Genomic DNA, 15,990 nt, shown 5'->3' with positions numbered 1-15,990 from the left:
CCGAGCCTATTGCTAATTCATACTCATAACTGCTGTTACTTGTTAACGTGCCTTAAATCCTAAATCCTACCGTGCTCGTGAGGGTCAGTGGGCACAAGTTGCCTTTATTTCCTAATAAATTTGAGTTGTACCGCAGAACGTTGTCCCCTTTCATTGAGGTGTTCCTCCAGCCACCGGAAGACAGAAGAACGGCCGAACCTGAGTCGCCACTGAAGCAGTAAGGTAAGGGGAACCCGTTCCCTTCGTGCACCGGCCACCACAATACGATGTTGACTATATCGTCAACATCGGAAAGTAAATCGGACCGTGTGTACACACTATAAGAATAGTGTTCTCTCTAAAAAAAGAAGTTCCATACATGGAAAGATAAACATGAATGCATACAAAGCTCACATTTAATGTAGCGTAAAAGTATGCGACCGTTCCGTGTTATTACTACTATATAACACAGTGGACGGTAATAAAGTTAATTCCAAAGTGAGAGTCGATTATTCCTGGCATCGCTCCATGCTGGCAGTACCTGTGTATTACACTCCGTACTGTCCTGCTCTTCCTGGCTGCTGGTGAGTGTGTCCTTCCACTGACCTTGCCTGATTTACTAAACTTTCCACATTACATAGGCAGCAACCCAGGGCCTTTCACTGGGGACTTGCTTAACCCTTTGAGTGCCAAGTGAATTTGTCAAAATAGATGTGAAAATTGACAAGCAAACATTTGTATCAATCATAATGACCTGTAATGTTACCTTATATAGGAAATATAATCTTGTTTTTTTTTTTTACACAACATTTTTTATTTGAATTTATATAACAAATGTGAGCAGCACAGACAGTGTAATGGTTAGTATTACTTCCTCACAGCGCTGAGGTCATGGGTTCCATTCCCACCATGGCCCAGAGATTGTATATAGTCCCTGTGCTTGTGTCGTCCTCCGATTCTCCAAAAAACATACTGGCTAATTGGCTGCCAACAAATTAACCCTAGAATGACTGTGTGTATGTCTGTGTGTACATGTGGTAGGGAATATAGATTGTAAGCTCCACTGGGGCAGGGACAGATGTGAATGTTCAACTATACTCTGTACAGCGCTGCTGAACATGTGTGCGCTATATAATAAATTGATAAATACGTAAATTATAAATATAACAAATGTGAGCGACACTGGCATTTTTTAGCAGATATTCTAAGAATCTCAGATGCTGGCACTTAAAGGGTTAAACAATTCCAAGAGAAGTACAGCCCTGTGTATGAATGGGTGAAGGAAGAGAAGAGCCTCATTGGTTTGTATGGTGGGTGTGGGTCTAGAACCTCTGTGTAGCACAAGCATGTCCAAACTATGGCCCCCAGCTGTTGTGAAACTACAAGTCCCAGCATGCCTTGCCACAGTTTTGCTATTAGGGAATGCTAAAACTATGGCAAGGCATGCTGGGACGTGTAGTTTCACAACAGCTGGAGGGCCACAGCTTGGATGCCTGGTGTAGGGGATAACAGTCGTTGGTTCATTCGTATTCAGGTCCACATGCACTGGGTCGACAGGCCATAGGTCGACACCTGAAATCGGTAGACAGGGTTGGAAGTTCGACACAAGCATTATGTCAACAACATACCATCCACTAGGGCGTGGAGGGAAAATAGACTTGTGTGACCAGGGCAACGAGGCACCGTGCCTGAAGCATTGCGGGTGGGGACATGGTACACTTTCATGGTGTCCATGTCGACACGCAAAGAAGAAAAATGTAAAAAAACTCAGGTCGACCTTGCCATCGTCAACCTAATGCTTGTATCGCCCATAGCCATGTCCACCTATTTCAGGAGTCGACCTTAATAGGGGCTGCAACATACCAATTTATAGCCGTAAAACAAACATGTAATGACTTTAACATTTAGGAGGAGGAAAGGTTCCATTTTAACTTTTTTCTGTATATAAATATAAAGGGGTTATGGGGAAGAGAAGGCAAATAATGGCCCCTGTGCTGGATCGGCAGCTCTGTAATCAGAATTACTAACCCCATTCAAATTATACCTTTGTCGCATTGTTTTTACATAACAAAATCAGGATACATTTTACAGTGTCACCCCCCCCCCCCCCCCCCCTTAATTCTAACACCTCAACATGCAAAAATCTAAATCAACTATTAGTTTGAATGGATTGGACAGTTTGAATGGATACAGAGACGGCCATTACAATATACCTAGGGCTTGTCTGCTCTTCCTGAGTGATCCCTCTTTGTGTTCTCCCTGGTTACAGAATAAAAGGCCTACCCCTGGCTCTCCTGCTGTTGTGAAACTACAAGTCCCAGCATGGATTGCCACAGTTTTGCTATTAGGAAATGCTAAAACTGTGGCAAAGCATGCTGGTCGGTGTAGTTGCACAACAGCTGGAGGGCCATAGTTTAACCGTGCCTGGTCTAGAATAGATAGACCGTAATACTTAGACACCGTAATACTTAGACACCAAAAGGCTGACATGCGTACTGCCGACACTAGACACTGTCAACCTATAATGGGGATGCCGTTCTGCCTGCCGTTACCTCCTGTGCACTACATGAGTAATCAGATACTGCAACTTCATCTCTCATAACCCCTGCAGGAACCTACTTGGCTCTGTGTGTGCCCAGGCAGCCGTGAGTGACGTTACGCTCTCAGCACACATTAGCTCACATCAAGCTCATTGTAAGAGTGGCGTAATCCACACCCCCTACAAATCACTCATCGCAGAGACGGTCTGAGCGGGACCTCTCTTGGCACGTCAGCCCCGTCACTGTGACAGCACATTGCCTAACAACCCTCTACTTTGACAGTTACCTATCAAAATAAGGCGTGTGCCCTACAATATTCCGGCATTTGCGATGGTGGAACCAGACAAGACTCTACCTGACATAGGATTAGCAAAGTTACCTCAGTATCAGTCACGTGCCCCTACAGAGGCCTCTGTTCATATATATGGGGCGAAGCTGTAATGTCTACATGAAATATACGCCAGTGGGCGCAGTAATATGTTCTGTCATATAAAGCTTTTCTATGTATATCCTGTATTGAGAGTGGAACGATAAAGTTATAGCGCTAATCTATTCAGTTTCTGGAAGGCTTATAGGGTAAATTTATTAATGAGAGGCAGAATCTGATTGGTTGTTATGGGCAACATCTCCATTTTATAATATTTCTAGAAGATTTAGTAAATTTACCCCTATGACCTGCTATCATCATACTGGAGACAGCCTCTGAAGGTTAGTTGCCAGGAGCAACATGGTGCAGCAAGATAGTTGTGCAATAGCCTGCAGGCCTCATCGAGTTTGGCCGATATTTTAAAGAGGCGATCATTTAAAAAGGCAAATACAGATTGGCTTTGCCTTTAAAAGATTGCTCCCTTAACACATCGGCCAGACTCGCGGATGCCCTTCTGTTATAGGCTATTACACTCACCTCATAGCCTTTCTTCACTTTGCTTTGCGCAGTGATAATGGCGTGCCATTGCACCACTGTAGCGGAAGCAACCTGCAGGCGACGTGACATCAATACACCAACTGCAGAAATACTTTTACTTCATGATTTTGCAATCCGTTAATGCACACTTCGGTTTTTGTGTGATCTATACTCTCAGTGTATATTGCTAATGGTGGACACAAAGAGAATGGGAGAAAGGCGGTGCACCCACAATGCACTGCAAGGCATCTATACTCACGTATACATCGAGGGCCTCAGAGGTGGGTCCGGGGGCGATGAACGACTCTCCCTCCTGCTCGTCGCGGCCAGGCTGGGTGTAGGTGAACACGGTGTTGCCTGCCTCGTATTTTCCGGGTGGGTCTATCGCCCAGTTCCCATTAATGACCGATTTCCCTGCACGGTTTCTCAGAGCTGTAAATGGGGTTAGGGAATATTAAACATCATGATATATAGGCCAATATAAGGTTATTGTAGCGGTAGGACATGTTCTCTAGCAGGCGGCACAGAGACGAGTCACTTACACATTCATCCGACGGTACTGGTTTCCTAGCACGGCGCCTACGATATTCAGTCGTATGGCATTGTATACATTGTATAGCATCGCATGCCATATGCCCGCATGCGATGCGATTTTAAAATTGTATAAGCACCCTAATGGGTATTTTCAATGTTAAATGGTCCCCCTATACGTTTTTTTTTTTTTTTTTTGTGTTTATTGGAATTAGAGCATATCATTGACACACACTGCTTGTAATAAAAATATAACAATGCATAACATTTCGAGTCCATTTTTTCCTTTCGTCACTGTGTTCACACATTTTAAGCACCCTAATGGGTGCTTACAATGTGAAATGCACCCCCACTATCAACGCCAACCTGAAGCGTGGCGAGTGCAGCAAGCCCGCGAGGAGCAGCCGTACGCGTCCTCCGACTTTTTCATACCCCCACTATCCACGTCGGAGTGGAGTTGATTTTATATAGTGTGGCGAGCACACACGTATTACTTTACATGTATTCCACGTCCCCTCGCTGCGCTCGCCACACTATATAAATTCAACTCCGCGCCAACATGGATGGTGGGGGTATGAAAAGGTCGGAGGACGCGTAACGCCGCCCCTCGCGGGCTCGCCACGCTTCTGGTTGGCGTTGATAGTGGGGGTGTCGTGGGGGTGCTTTTAACATTGTAAGCACCCATTGCGATGCTTATACAATTAATAATCTTATAGGGGGGCCATTTAACATTGAAAGCACCCATTAGGGTGCTTATACAATTTTAAAATCGCATTGTATGGCATTGTATGCCCTATATAATGGTATACGATTTTAAAATTGTATAACATCGGGTGCCATCGTGTCGCATCGCATACCATTGTAAGGCTTATGGTATACGATGTGATGGGCGCCGTGCTAGGAAACAAGTACCCATCTGACATTTCTATTGCATGTACTTATCTGTACATCATTCAGTCATCTAACCGCCGGGAGTGCCACGTAGCGTCTTACTGGTTCTGCACTAATATGACGCTCAGAAACCGTGCTCACTCGGGCTCACAGCCCTCCATAAATCTGCGAGCAAGCAATATAATAGCAGCACGTGCGCTGGATAACTGGATCTACTGCTATAATCCACTATACCTACTACATAAATACATTTGCTCCTTACCCAGGTAGTTGGGGCTCCAGGTGAGTTCCCGGACGCTGATCTGCGTAGCCCCTTTGGGGATCTCCAGGATTTTGTGGTAGCCGATAGGAACATTGACCTCCTTGAAAGTCCCGGTAATGAACTTACAGGTAGAACCGTCACCGCCACACACCCCACAGGTGTCCAGTGTGCTGTTTGATCCTAATATACCATCGCATCCTGGGCTCTGCAAAGAGGGGGAGAAATTGTGCAATGTTATCACCTTAAACTGGATACACACCAATGCCCCTTTTCCATCTGAAACCCGTGTTAAACACAGGATTTTGAACACAGATCATACCCGCTTAAGACACGGGTAAAAACACAGTTTCCACTGCACATAGACCCGTGTTATACCCGTTATACAACGTCTAGCCAAGCTCAACAGCCCTATTGCTAGTAGCAGATCCAGTGGAGAGCCACTTTAAAATAAGAGCAGTAACATCGTTCAACATTCAATGTAGACCATCTTTTTTAATTCAATTAATTGTATTTTTTTTTTGAACCAGACTGAATTGCAAAAAAAAAAAATACAATTTGGACTACAAAGGATTTAACCAATTTCTCAAAATGATCATTTTGTCTGTTTTCCATGTTTGGGAGCAAACGTTTAATGGTCATTTGCTCTCAGAAACGAACAGATTTTCATTCGGACCAACCAGATTGGAAAGAATATTGGTACTTGTGTATTTTGGCGGCGCCCATCGCATCGTATACCATAACGCATGCAATGGTATGCGATGCGACGTCGTCAGTTAGTGTACAATGGCATACAATTTTGAAATTGTATGCCATTGTACATGGCATACAATGCCATACGATGCGATGCGATTAAACATTGTATAAGCACCCTAATGGGTGCTTATACTATGTTAAGCACCCTAATGGGTGCATACAATGTTAAATGCACCCCCACGCCACCCCCCCACTATAAACGTGAACCCGAAGCGTGGCGAGCGCAGTGGTACGCGTCCTACGACCTTTTCATACCCCCACTATCCACGTCGGCGTAGAGTTGAGAATAGATTAGTGTGGCGAGCGCAGCAAGCCACCGAGCCCGAAGCGTGGCGAGCGCAGCGGATACCTGTGAAGCCCGCGAAGGGACGCGTTTACCTGTGAAGGTATCCGCGTGCGCTCGCCACGCTTTGGGCTCGGTGGCTCGCCACACTATTCTATTCTCAACTCCACGCCGACGTGGATAGTGGGGGTATGAAAAGGTCGTAGGACGCGTACCGCCGCCCCTCGCGGGCTCGCTGCGCTCGCCACGCTTCGGGTTCACGTTTATAGTGGGGGGGTGGGGTGGGGGTGCATTTAACATTGTAAGCACCCATTAGGGTGCTCAAAAGCACCCTTTAGGGTGCTTATACGATTTTTAATCGTATAGGGGGTCAAAATCGCCATCGGGTACATGGCATGCGATGCGTTACGTTCATTGTACGATGTACATCGGGGGCGCCGCTATAATACACAAGTACCAGAATCTAGTGTATATCCAGCTTTACAAATCTCTCTGAACAGACTTGTGGTTAATGACAGCATCTTGTTTTATAGACTGAAATCTCCTGCTTACCGGTCACCCCCACAGCAGAACGTGACCTCCTTACACTAGCATAGGGATCTCCTTATTCCCCAATTCATCAAACACCAGAAAGACTGAATTTCGGGAATTCGATTTGGAGAACAAATGCCATATTCAGGTGCTGGACTGCAAAGAGGGATCCATTGAGATCCCTCGCCCCTGTTCAGCAATCTCCACTGGACATCAGGCTTTTTTATGCACATGCATGATTCTCAAGTAAGCCTGATTGGGGGCCAGATTCTCTAAGCTTCAAAAGTGATAAAATGGAGAGTGATAAACAGCCAGCCAATCAGCTCCTGCCTGACATTTTTCAAATACAGTCTGTGACATGGCAGGTAGGAGCTGAGTGGCTGGCTTTTTATCACTCTCCATTTGATCACTTTTGAAGTTTAGAGAATCTGGCCCTTGGAAAGAAGTCATTATTAAAAAATGACAGGTAGGAGCTGATTGGCTGGTTGTTTATCACTCTCCATTTTATCACTTTTTGAAGCTTGATACTTCTGGCCCTCTGTCTTTATAAAGACGACCCATTGTACAGTACATCGGGTACCTGGCACAGTTATCACCATAGCAAAAAGTGCCAGTTCGTGTTCTGCCGCTGCAGTAACACTGTAGTTCCGCCATTCCGTCTCAGATTTGACCTAAAATCCTGGATTCACAAACATAAGCTGACACCTAATCATAAATCTCCAGTTGCATTGGTTGTGAGAAGCTGTGAGGCAGCATAGTTCTAGCCCAGATGTACCCCCATACAGCCAGCATCTATACGCCATAAGGTGCGAGTCGCCCGGCGTGACTAAGATGCTCCGAAAGGTGTAGCATCTTTCTCTTTAAATTTTGCATCTTATTTGCAACGCTGACATAGCGATACCCCGCTCACAGTGTACTACAGATGCTGGGATGTGACTTTAACCGCACTGGAATTAGTTTTGGACATATATTGTGTGAAAAAGACTCTTGGTGCCGCAGATTCACCCGGGACTTGTTGTGCCGAGACAGGCTGAACGGCTCAACTGAATCCATGGTGTAAGACGACACTACCACTACCTTCCAGTATATCACCCAGACCCACAACGCAGAACATTTCTCATGGACTTGTGTAGATTTTTTTTATTCATTTGTCTGACAGCTTTGGCCAGGAGAGCAGCTCATGTGAGAGTCTGGCTACGTGTGGAACCATGCCCTGGATGTATATGGAGGACTGGAATCCCATGCCAGACCAACTCCCTGGAATGACTATAGAAAGGGACCTCTCAGAGAGGGAAGCAGACACTCAGGCTGCTGGCAGTAGCGACTGGCCATACATCACGGAAGAAGCATTGGGATACCAGCCAGAGATCCTTGTGATCTGCAACGGGCCTTCTATCAGGTAACTCTGCCTGAGGCGGAATACCAGTCACTCTCTCAAGCACTGTAGCAGATGCAGAAGGCCACAATATCTGAGAAACGTCCTTATTGATTTAAAACAGGAAAAATATATCATTCATAAGCGATCCTAATATAGAGCGATCTCATTACAGAATGCATATTCGGGGCCTCAGAGAGAGGTGCGAGTGTTGGCAATGCTGCCTGCAGTTGGCCAATGCTGTACGTCAGCACATGTCTGGTCTGTAGGTCTTAAGGTGCCCATACACTAGTAAGATTTATCTTCAGATCTGGCTGGTTGGAACAAAAACATGGTTATGGATGAGTGACAGTTTGTCTGTTTTCCAGCATTTCCAAGCAAATGGTCAACTGCCATTTGCTCTCATCGATAACCAGGATTTTGTTCCAACCAGCCAGATCTGAAGATAAATCTGCGTGTGTATGGGCACCTTTAGAGAGTGTCTTCATGGATGGCTAAGCCGGCCTAGGACGGTCATGGCCAAGACGCTGAAAGTGGCAAAAGACATAGCTTTCCTTCCATCTGACTAAAACTCTACAGGTGATTTGGCAAGTGATCTGGTTATGGTAGGGATGGCCATTGTTTGGTTAACCAATAATGGTCATAATTGATGGTTCATCTCAATGGTATAAAACCACCTGCATGGGAACCATCAATGGTTTCACAGACCAATGATAATCCCTTATTTTGTATACAAGTGGCTGCAGGCCAATCACAGCCTGTAGACTGGGGCTTTATGGGTGTTGGGGGTGGAGCTATTGCTAGATGTCTCTGGACCTCGTAGGGAAAATAAAAATCTGATGGTTCTGTACCACCAATGGCAGGAAACCATTTAGTCCCCATCACAATCCATTGTAAAAAATATTTAACATGGGCTACAGAACATAGATCATTTTGAAACATTGATGGCCACCTCTAGCTAACAGGAAGCCAACCTGCTTGGTGTGCTGGAGCTGTACATATCCTTACGTGCTGCCCAGAACACTCTTAGCAATTCCAACCAACATTTCAGACCTGTGGATCAGGATAGGGTGGTGGAACCACGTCATGGTGATAACGTGGCCGCACCCCACAGACATGAAGAGCACCAGGCTGCCTCTTGTCGCCCAACACTCCCCTCCAACCATCCCCTCACTACACTGGCAGGTTGGCACAGTTCTGCAGGACCCTATAGAACATACCTCCCACACTTCTGGCCCATGGGACAATGCTGCCTATATAGACATGGTGGAGCCCAGAAATCAGCCCAGCTGGGAGGTATGGCTCATCTGCTGCACTTGGCTGCTAGTAAGGGGATGCTATACTACAGTGTACAAGGATATTGGCTGGCCTGTACTCTGGCAACACTGCCTGAGATCTAACACGCCTGCCAGCTCATTTTGGCACAGACGTAATAGACTCTACAATTCCATCCTGGAAGAACCCTCGCCGCCTCACACTCAATCAGAGCGCATAACATTCCAATGGGCGACCCGAAGCCACTGACAACACAATAAACCCAATCACTCGAGCTCGCTGTCTAGGTGTCTCCCCTGAATCCAGATTCCGTTATTCGGTATCTTCAGTGCTGTTACTCTTCTCCTGAGCAGACTCTAGAATGCAGATACAGATTCGTTTTCTACCGCTGCTCCACTCACACACAGCGATGTGTTCCCATATCCATTCGCACAAACCGAGACATCGTACAATTATATCCCCATCTGCGGCAGACAAGGGCTTCCACTAACCTACTTAACAACGGGGCTGAGAGGTACCTTCACTGACATCAGAGGTCCACCCAAAAAATGCCACACCCCGTTTCCACCCCCTGAACGTCAGTGCCCGGTCAAACATGCAACATCTATGCGTACAGATATCTTTTCCACTATCTGTTGGGGCACAAAACCTCATTGACAAAACTAATTTGGACCCAAACAGCTTTCCAACCAAATGGCTTCTGGATACAATGGGGAAGATGTATTAAGCCTGGAGAAGAGATGAACTAGGGATAAAGTGGAAGGAGATAATGCACCAGCCAATCAACAACCAACTGTCATATTTCAAACACAGCTGATTGGCTGGTGCGTTATCTCCTTCCACTTAATCTCTAGTTTATCTCTTTGCCAGGCTTAATACATCTTCCCCAATGAGCGCAACAAAACTGTGCAGGGAAACATAACATGGGATTTGTGCAGTGAAGTCCATGACCACTGTGATTGGTCTTGGTACCACTAACAATTTAAGGGCTGGGGATTATTGCAGTGTTTGCCCGGCCATAGTGTGTTCCTCATATGTGCAGTACATACAAATGCGGACCATAACCCCTGAGGTTATGCAATTTGTGGTCAGGATCCAGAATCAGGTACTGAATCCACATGCAGCATGTACATGCTTAGTATAGGCTCCGGAAACATGGCGTGTTTGGGTAATGAAGTGCAAGCTGAGAGGTGACAGCTGTGCACTGGAAGAACCCAATGCCTTCTGTATTAGCAAGTCTCTGCGGAACCTGGCTCTGTACGGGTTAACAGACACTGAGAGCTTGGCTGCTATGAAACATCCCATTGTCTCTCTGTGCAGTCAAGTACTTTGTCTGGAACTGGACCAGTGGTTCTGGCTGCACATCACAAGGGCTGGAGGCTTTGTGCACTCGCATGTGGTCTCAATAGCTGCCGGAGACGATGTCTGCATGTTTGGAGTAGGACTCTGTCTCCTACGGTTCTGTCTGCCATACCGGTTACCTACAACCTTTCCCAGCTTGAACGCCCTCCAGGCGAGAGAGCCGCACTTACAATGGCTTAGGAGTCCGCTGGCCAGAGGTCGGTGCTGCTTTTATAATCGGCTGGAGGCAAGAGATCATCTGCTCACCCTGTGAGGGTTTCGCATAAAACAGTATTTTAATTGGATAGAAGTGTTGTCCGTCGACCTGCAGCGACAGACTTGCCGTAGTCTTATACTTCTACCCCTCAGCTCATCTGAAAGGCAGGGTTACGATAAGGTCAGCCCCCAGACAGATCGGAAGGTTTAGAGACACGATGTACATATAAATCACAGTCGGGAATGCAGATGACTTTCTAATCCGCAGGTACAGAACACGGAGAACACAAACACTAATATCAGTTTTGGGCCGGTTTATGGAAAAAGCAGAACGCTGTAAATAGAACCCCCTATAAGCCAACTCCACCCTTGGGGCCATTTAACATAGATTCCTATGGAAAAATCGCGTCCATCGCATCGCATGCGATTTGGTCGCGGAAGTAATAGAAGGGGGCTGGTTCCTGCAGGACCCGCTCTCTGTGTTTTTTTTGGGAAATGTGTGTGTACAGGCTTAAGGATGCATCAGAGCTTCTGTACACAGTCATATGCTTTACAACTAGCAACAGCCCAGTTAATTGAAGATAAAGCAACTACAACCGTACTCACTGTTATATACACTGGTAGATGGAGCTGAGCAGTGCATCATGCAGCGCAACAGCCGTCGAGTGTATGTAGGTACAGGGTAGGGGTGGAGGATGCTGGAACCGTGGTTATATGACAGGTAAATGCCGGTACAGCTGTTCGCATCACAGCGCGGGTGTAGTCACCGCCATAATGCATTTTGTAAATTAATGTTAGTAAATTCTTACAGAGAACATCCTGTAAAAATTATTGGTACTTGTGTATTATCACAGCGCCCATGCAAAAATCGGATGCGATTTAGCGGCCGATTTTCCGGCGATTTGCATGCTATTCCATCCTTGCACACCCCCACTATCCAAGTCAGCCCGAAGCGTGGCGAGCGCAAGCGGAATGAGTCCTCCCGATCCGTTCATACCCCCACTATCCACGTCGGCGCGGAGTTGATTTTATAAAGTGTGGCGAGCACAGCGAGCCACCGAGACCGAAGCGTGGCGAGCCCCGCGGAAAACGATTGCAAAACGTGGCACGCGCAGTGAGGGGACACGGATTACTTGACGTGTATTCCGCATCCCCTCGCCACGCTTCGGGATCGTTTTCCGCGTCCGTTCGCCACGCTTTATAAAATCAACTCCACACCGACGTGGATAGTGGGGGTATGAACAGGTCGTCCACTCGCCATGCTTCGGGCTGACTTGCATAGGGCAGGAAATCGCGGCAAATTGGCCGCTAATCATATGCAATATCGTATGCGATTTGTATGAAATCAGTCGCCGCGAAAATACACAAGTACCAAATTGTTGTTTAATTGTCTCTTTTTAAGGGCCATATTCATTAAATAATCTTAATTATTGAGAACTTTACGTTTAGAGTTAGACTGTACACAAGTTTGAATGTTACTGCGACTTTAAGAAGTGGGACAAGCAGGAGACTAAACATTGCAGCCGCAACCATTTTTTTTTCCTGCATTTTTTTTATTTTTTTGTTAATGAGAACATGGTTGGTTCTTCCTTCTCCCTGCCAAACGAGTTCTAGGGGATGTGTTGCGGTTGCTGTGACAGGCAGTGGGATCACACAGTACATCCACACCTCCTCCCTGCCCCGTAGCGCTGGCTGTGGTGTGTGTTTGTGTGATTGCAGCGCTTGGAGCCTTCGGGGGACACTTTATATAAGCTCTCAGAAATGTATGCAAAGTGCGTGCAAGTCAGGCCTGCGGCCCTTACGGCTCCCCGGAGAGGCAGCGCTGCTCGTGTTGTGCTTACCGCCAGCCAGCGCTTTTACATGTGAATAACCTAGGAATTAGTGCAACCATTTGCAGCACCCCGTTCCCTCGCCCTCTTTATTCTCTCTTCTGGCCTGTAACTGGTATTCTATAGAAACACCCAACAAATGGTGCTAATGACGCCAATATCTGGACGTGCAGGCCTTATAATGTCCTACAGCTGTGATAAATCCTGTATCACAGCTGTAGCTGTATGATCCTATAGATTGGAAGCCTGCGAGCAGGGCCCTCCTACCCTTCACTGTCTGTATTAGTAAATGATCCCCATACTACACAGATCATTAATATAATTGTGACAGGGACATACGGAGTGACTGGTGGATGACCGCTTATTGGTGCAGCCAGCATACACCTGGGTTGGGATCATTAGGTCAACCGGTCTTAGGTCGATACCCTCAAAGGTTGACATGGCTTTAGGTCAACAAGGTCATTAGGTCAGGCTTGACTACCGTGCCGGAATTGCCGGGAGGCTCCCGAAAATCGGGTCCAGCCCCCGGGAAGGTGGGCAATCATCCCGCATTTTCCAGGCAGCACCCACTCCCCCTTTCAATGCTGCATAAAATTACTGGTTTCTGCGGGTCCGCAGCGAGGCTAAAATGACGAATCGCGCCATTTCTCGTCATTTTAGCCCCTCCCCCAATTTGCGGACCCGCAAATTAAGTTGTTTGACTGCCATGGGGGCGGGGCTTGATGACGTCTGCCCGTCCCGCCCCCCTGACATGCTGCTGTCGGGTCTCCTCTCTGGGCTTCTCCACAAGAGGAGAAAAAAAAAGTATGCATTAGGTTAACACAAGCATTAGGTGGACATGGCGAAGGTCGACAGTAAAAAGGTCAACATGGGTTGTCCGTGTTTTTTGTCCTGAATGTTGTCGTGGACACACGTCCCCCCACATGGCTTGCTGGTCTCACCATGCTTCATGCATGCTAATTTATTCTCCCACCACGCCCTAGTGGATGGTAGGGCATGAAATACCTCCTGTCGGCACATGTCGGCTCAATTTTTTTTTTTTTAAAACCCATGTCGACCTAATGCCATATGACCCCAGATAAGATGATCCCATGTGGAATAAATTGTGTTCCGTCTGTATTTAGGATTCGCTCCGTCTGCCTTTTGTCACCACCTTTGTTTTCCGGTGAATTGTGCACTTATAGGGAATAGTTTCCCATTGATTTAGGATTATAACATCACGAAAATCGGGTTCCCTCCCGGCCCCCTGGAAAGGTGGGCAACCAGCCCTCTCTAAATTACACAATTGACAGCTTTTCTGGGGAGAGGGGATGGAACTAAAGATGTAAATTGTGTCATTTAGCCCCGCCCCCTCCTCGAAGACCCACGATTTGCAGGATTTGCCGTACTAAGGGGCGGGGCTTGATGACATCTACTGCTGCTGATAGTCTCCACTCCAGGCTTCTCCCAGAAAGAAGACTTTCAAAATAGGCAACCCTGGCTTAGGTCGACATGGACTATAGGTCAAAAGGGACTTTAGGTCGACATGTCAAAGGTGACAAATATTTTTGGGAGAAGTTAATGTCGACTTACATTGACACCGTGTACTGCTTCGCTCACCATGCTCCCTGATATCTATCCTGTATTAGGCATTACGTATTCTAGTTTTCTTAGATGAGGGATGCCATGTTTTTGTTGCACATATAAAACTCCCTTAGTCCCTTGATTATCTGTAGGGAAGATGTGGCAGTGCCCTCTCCAAGGCCCACCCAGCAAGTGACGTGGCTCTGAATGAACAATGTAGCTGTGACAAGTGACACTTGGGTGCGATGGCCCCTCGCTGGGTGGTCTCCCCAATGCTCAGCTTACAGATTTGTTTAAAATAACTTTTAGCAGCTTAATTTGAACTAGAGCTTTCCAGCCCCCTCACACTGGTGCCCTCCGCCCCAGCTGGCTGCATATCTCCCGTCTGTGACATATAAGAGACTGGATCATTCAGTGCAGGAGAAAGGACCCAATTTACCTTTGTGAGTACGAGAATTAATGATGCAGCCAGTTCCGTTCCGTGGATAATAGTTGCTGTTATTTCTCACTTCACTGTGTAAAGAGAATAGGAAACCAAAAAAGGGGGCCGGTGGGACACCGAGGGGGGCAGACCGCTGGCTGCCAGGGCCTAGTGGGCATTCATTATCTCATTCACTGGCATGGCATTCCTCCTCGTGTCCAGAACAGTAAGCCCATAAGCAAATGAACAGACAAGCTAGGAGGCGATACAGTCATTAGGTCTACAAGCAGATGGTCGACATGACTAAGTCGACACAAGCATTAGGTCGACATGGGGTTTCTCACCTTTTCTTTTTTGAGCTGACATGTTCCGACAGGGAGTATTTCATGCCCTACCATCCACTTGGGCAGGGCTGGGCAATAAGCAGCCCTCCAGCTGTTGATGAACTACACATCCCAGCATGCTTTGCATCAGTTTTGCTATTTGGCCATGCTAAAACGGATGCAAGGCATGCTGGGATGTGTAGTTCATCAACAGCTGGAGGGCCACTTATTTCCCACCCATGCACTAGGGTGTGGTGGGAGAATAAATTAGGCTGAAGCATGGTGAGCGGACGCGGTGCTACATTTCAGTGTCCATGTCAACTGTGTTGAAATTCGGGACAATATTTTTTTTCTTTTTTAAACCATGTCGACCTTTCCCATGTAGGCATAATGCTTGTTTCGACCTAATGACCCTATCCACCTTCCTGCATGTCGACCTAATGGTGTCTACCTAATGATCCATACCCGCTAGGGTTACGGTTAGAACATTGCCATATTATACATAATGAAGAGTTACGCTGTACTGCATGAATACGTGTATGTGTACTTAAGTTGACGCACCATTGCCAGCATTATAGTAGAAGGATCTAGAGCAGGGGTGGCCAAACCGCTCCTCGAGATCTACCAACGGTCCATGTTTTCCAGGTCACCTAGCTGGTGCACAGCTGTAGTCATTACTAACTGTCACATTTTCAAACATGCTGCATTCATTCCTACTATAGACCCACAGGTTGCCTGGAAAACATGCACCGTTGGTAGATCTTGAGGACCGGTTTGGCCACCCCTGATCCAGAAGAAATGTGGTGCTACAGTATGTATTCCATTTCTCTCTATCCCAAAGCCTTTTTCTTCTTACCCCTCTGAGACATAGGAAGCAAGGCGTGAACTGCTCTGGGCCACACTCCTGCAATATTACAAGCCGTCTATTGCAGGTGTGGGGCTACAATTACGTGATTCAGTATTAATAGCATCA

General features: G+C 46.8%; 1 protein-coding gene and 1 long non-coding RNA gene across 8 annotated transcripts in view; one reads left to right on the top strand and one right to left on the bottom strand.

Annotated features, from left to right (window-relative positions):
- Window positions 1–15,990, bottom strand: part of ADAMTSL4 (ADAMTS like 4) — a 190,146-nt gene that overhangs the window by 18,837 nt on the left and 155,319 nt on the right. For all 7 annotated transcript variants that reach the window (XM_083167072.1, XM_083167073.1, XM_083167067.1 and 4 more), the window contains 2 exons: window positions 5,108–5,312; window positions 3,683–3,855 (listed from right to left, as the gene is read on the bottom strand). In XM_083167072.1, the coding sequence (XP_083023198.1) occupies window positions 3,683–3,855; window positions 5,108–5,312 (378 nt within the window). The remainder of the gene's footprint in view (window positions 1–3,682; window positions 3,856–5,107; window positions 5,313–15,990) is intronic.
- LOC146050182 (uncharacterized) overlaps window positions 1–15,990 on the top strand; it is a 168,989-nt gene that overhangs the window by 136,187 nt on the left and 16,812 nt on the right. The gene's annotated exons all lie outside the window — the stretch shown is intronic.

Source organism: Crinia signifera, chromosome 12 (assembly GCF_055691185.1).
Source record: "Crinia signifera chromosome 12, ASM5569118v1, whole genome shotgun sequence".
Classification (NCBI taxonomy): Eukaryota; Metazoa; Chordata; class Amphibia; order Anura; family Myobatrachidae; genus Crinia; species Crinia signifera.
Note: the sequence above shows the minus strand (reverse complement) of the source record. Positions and strands in the feature narration are given on the sequence as shown.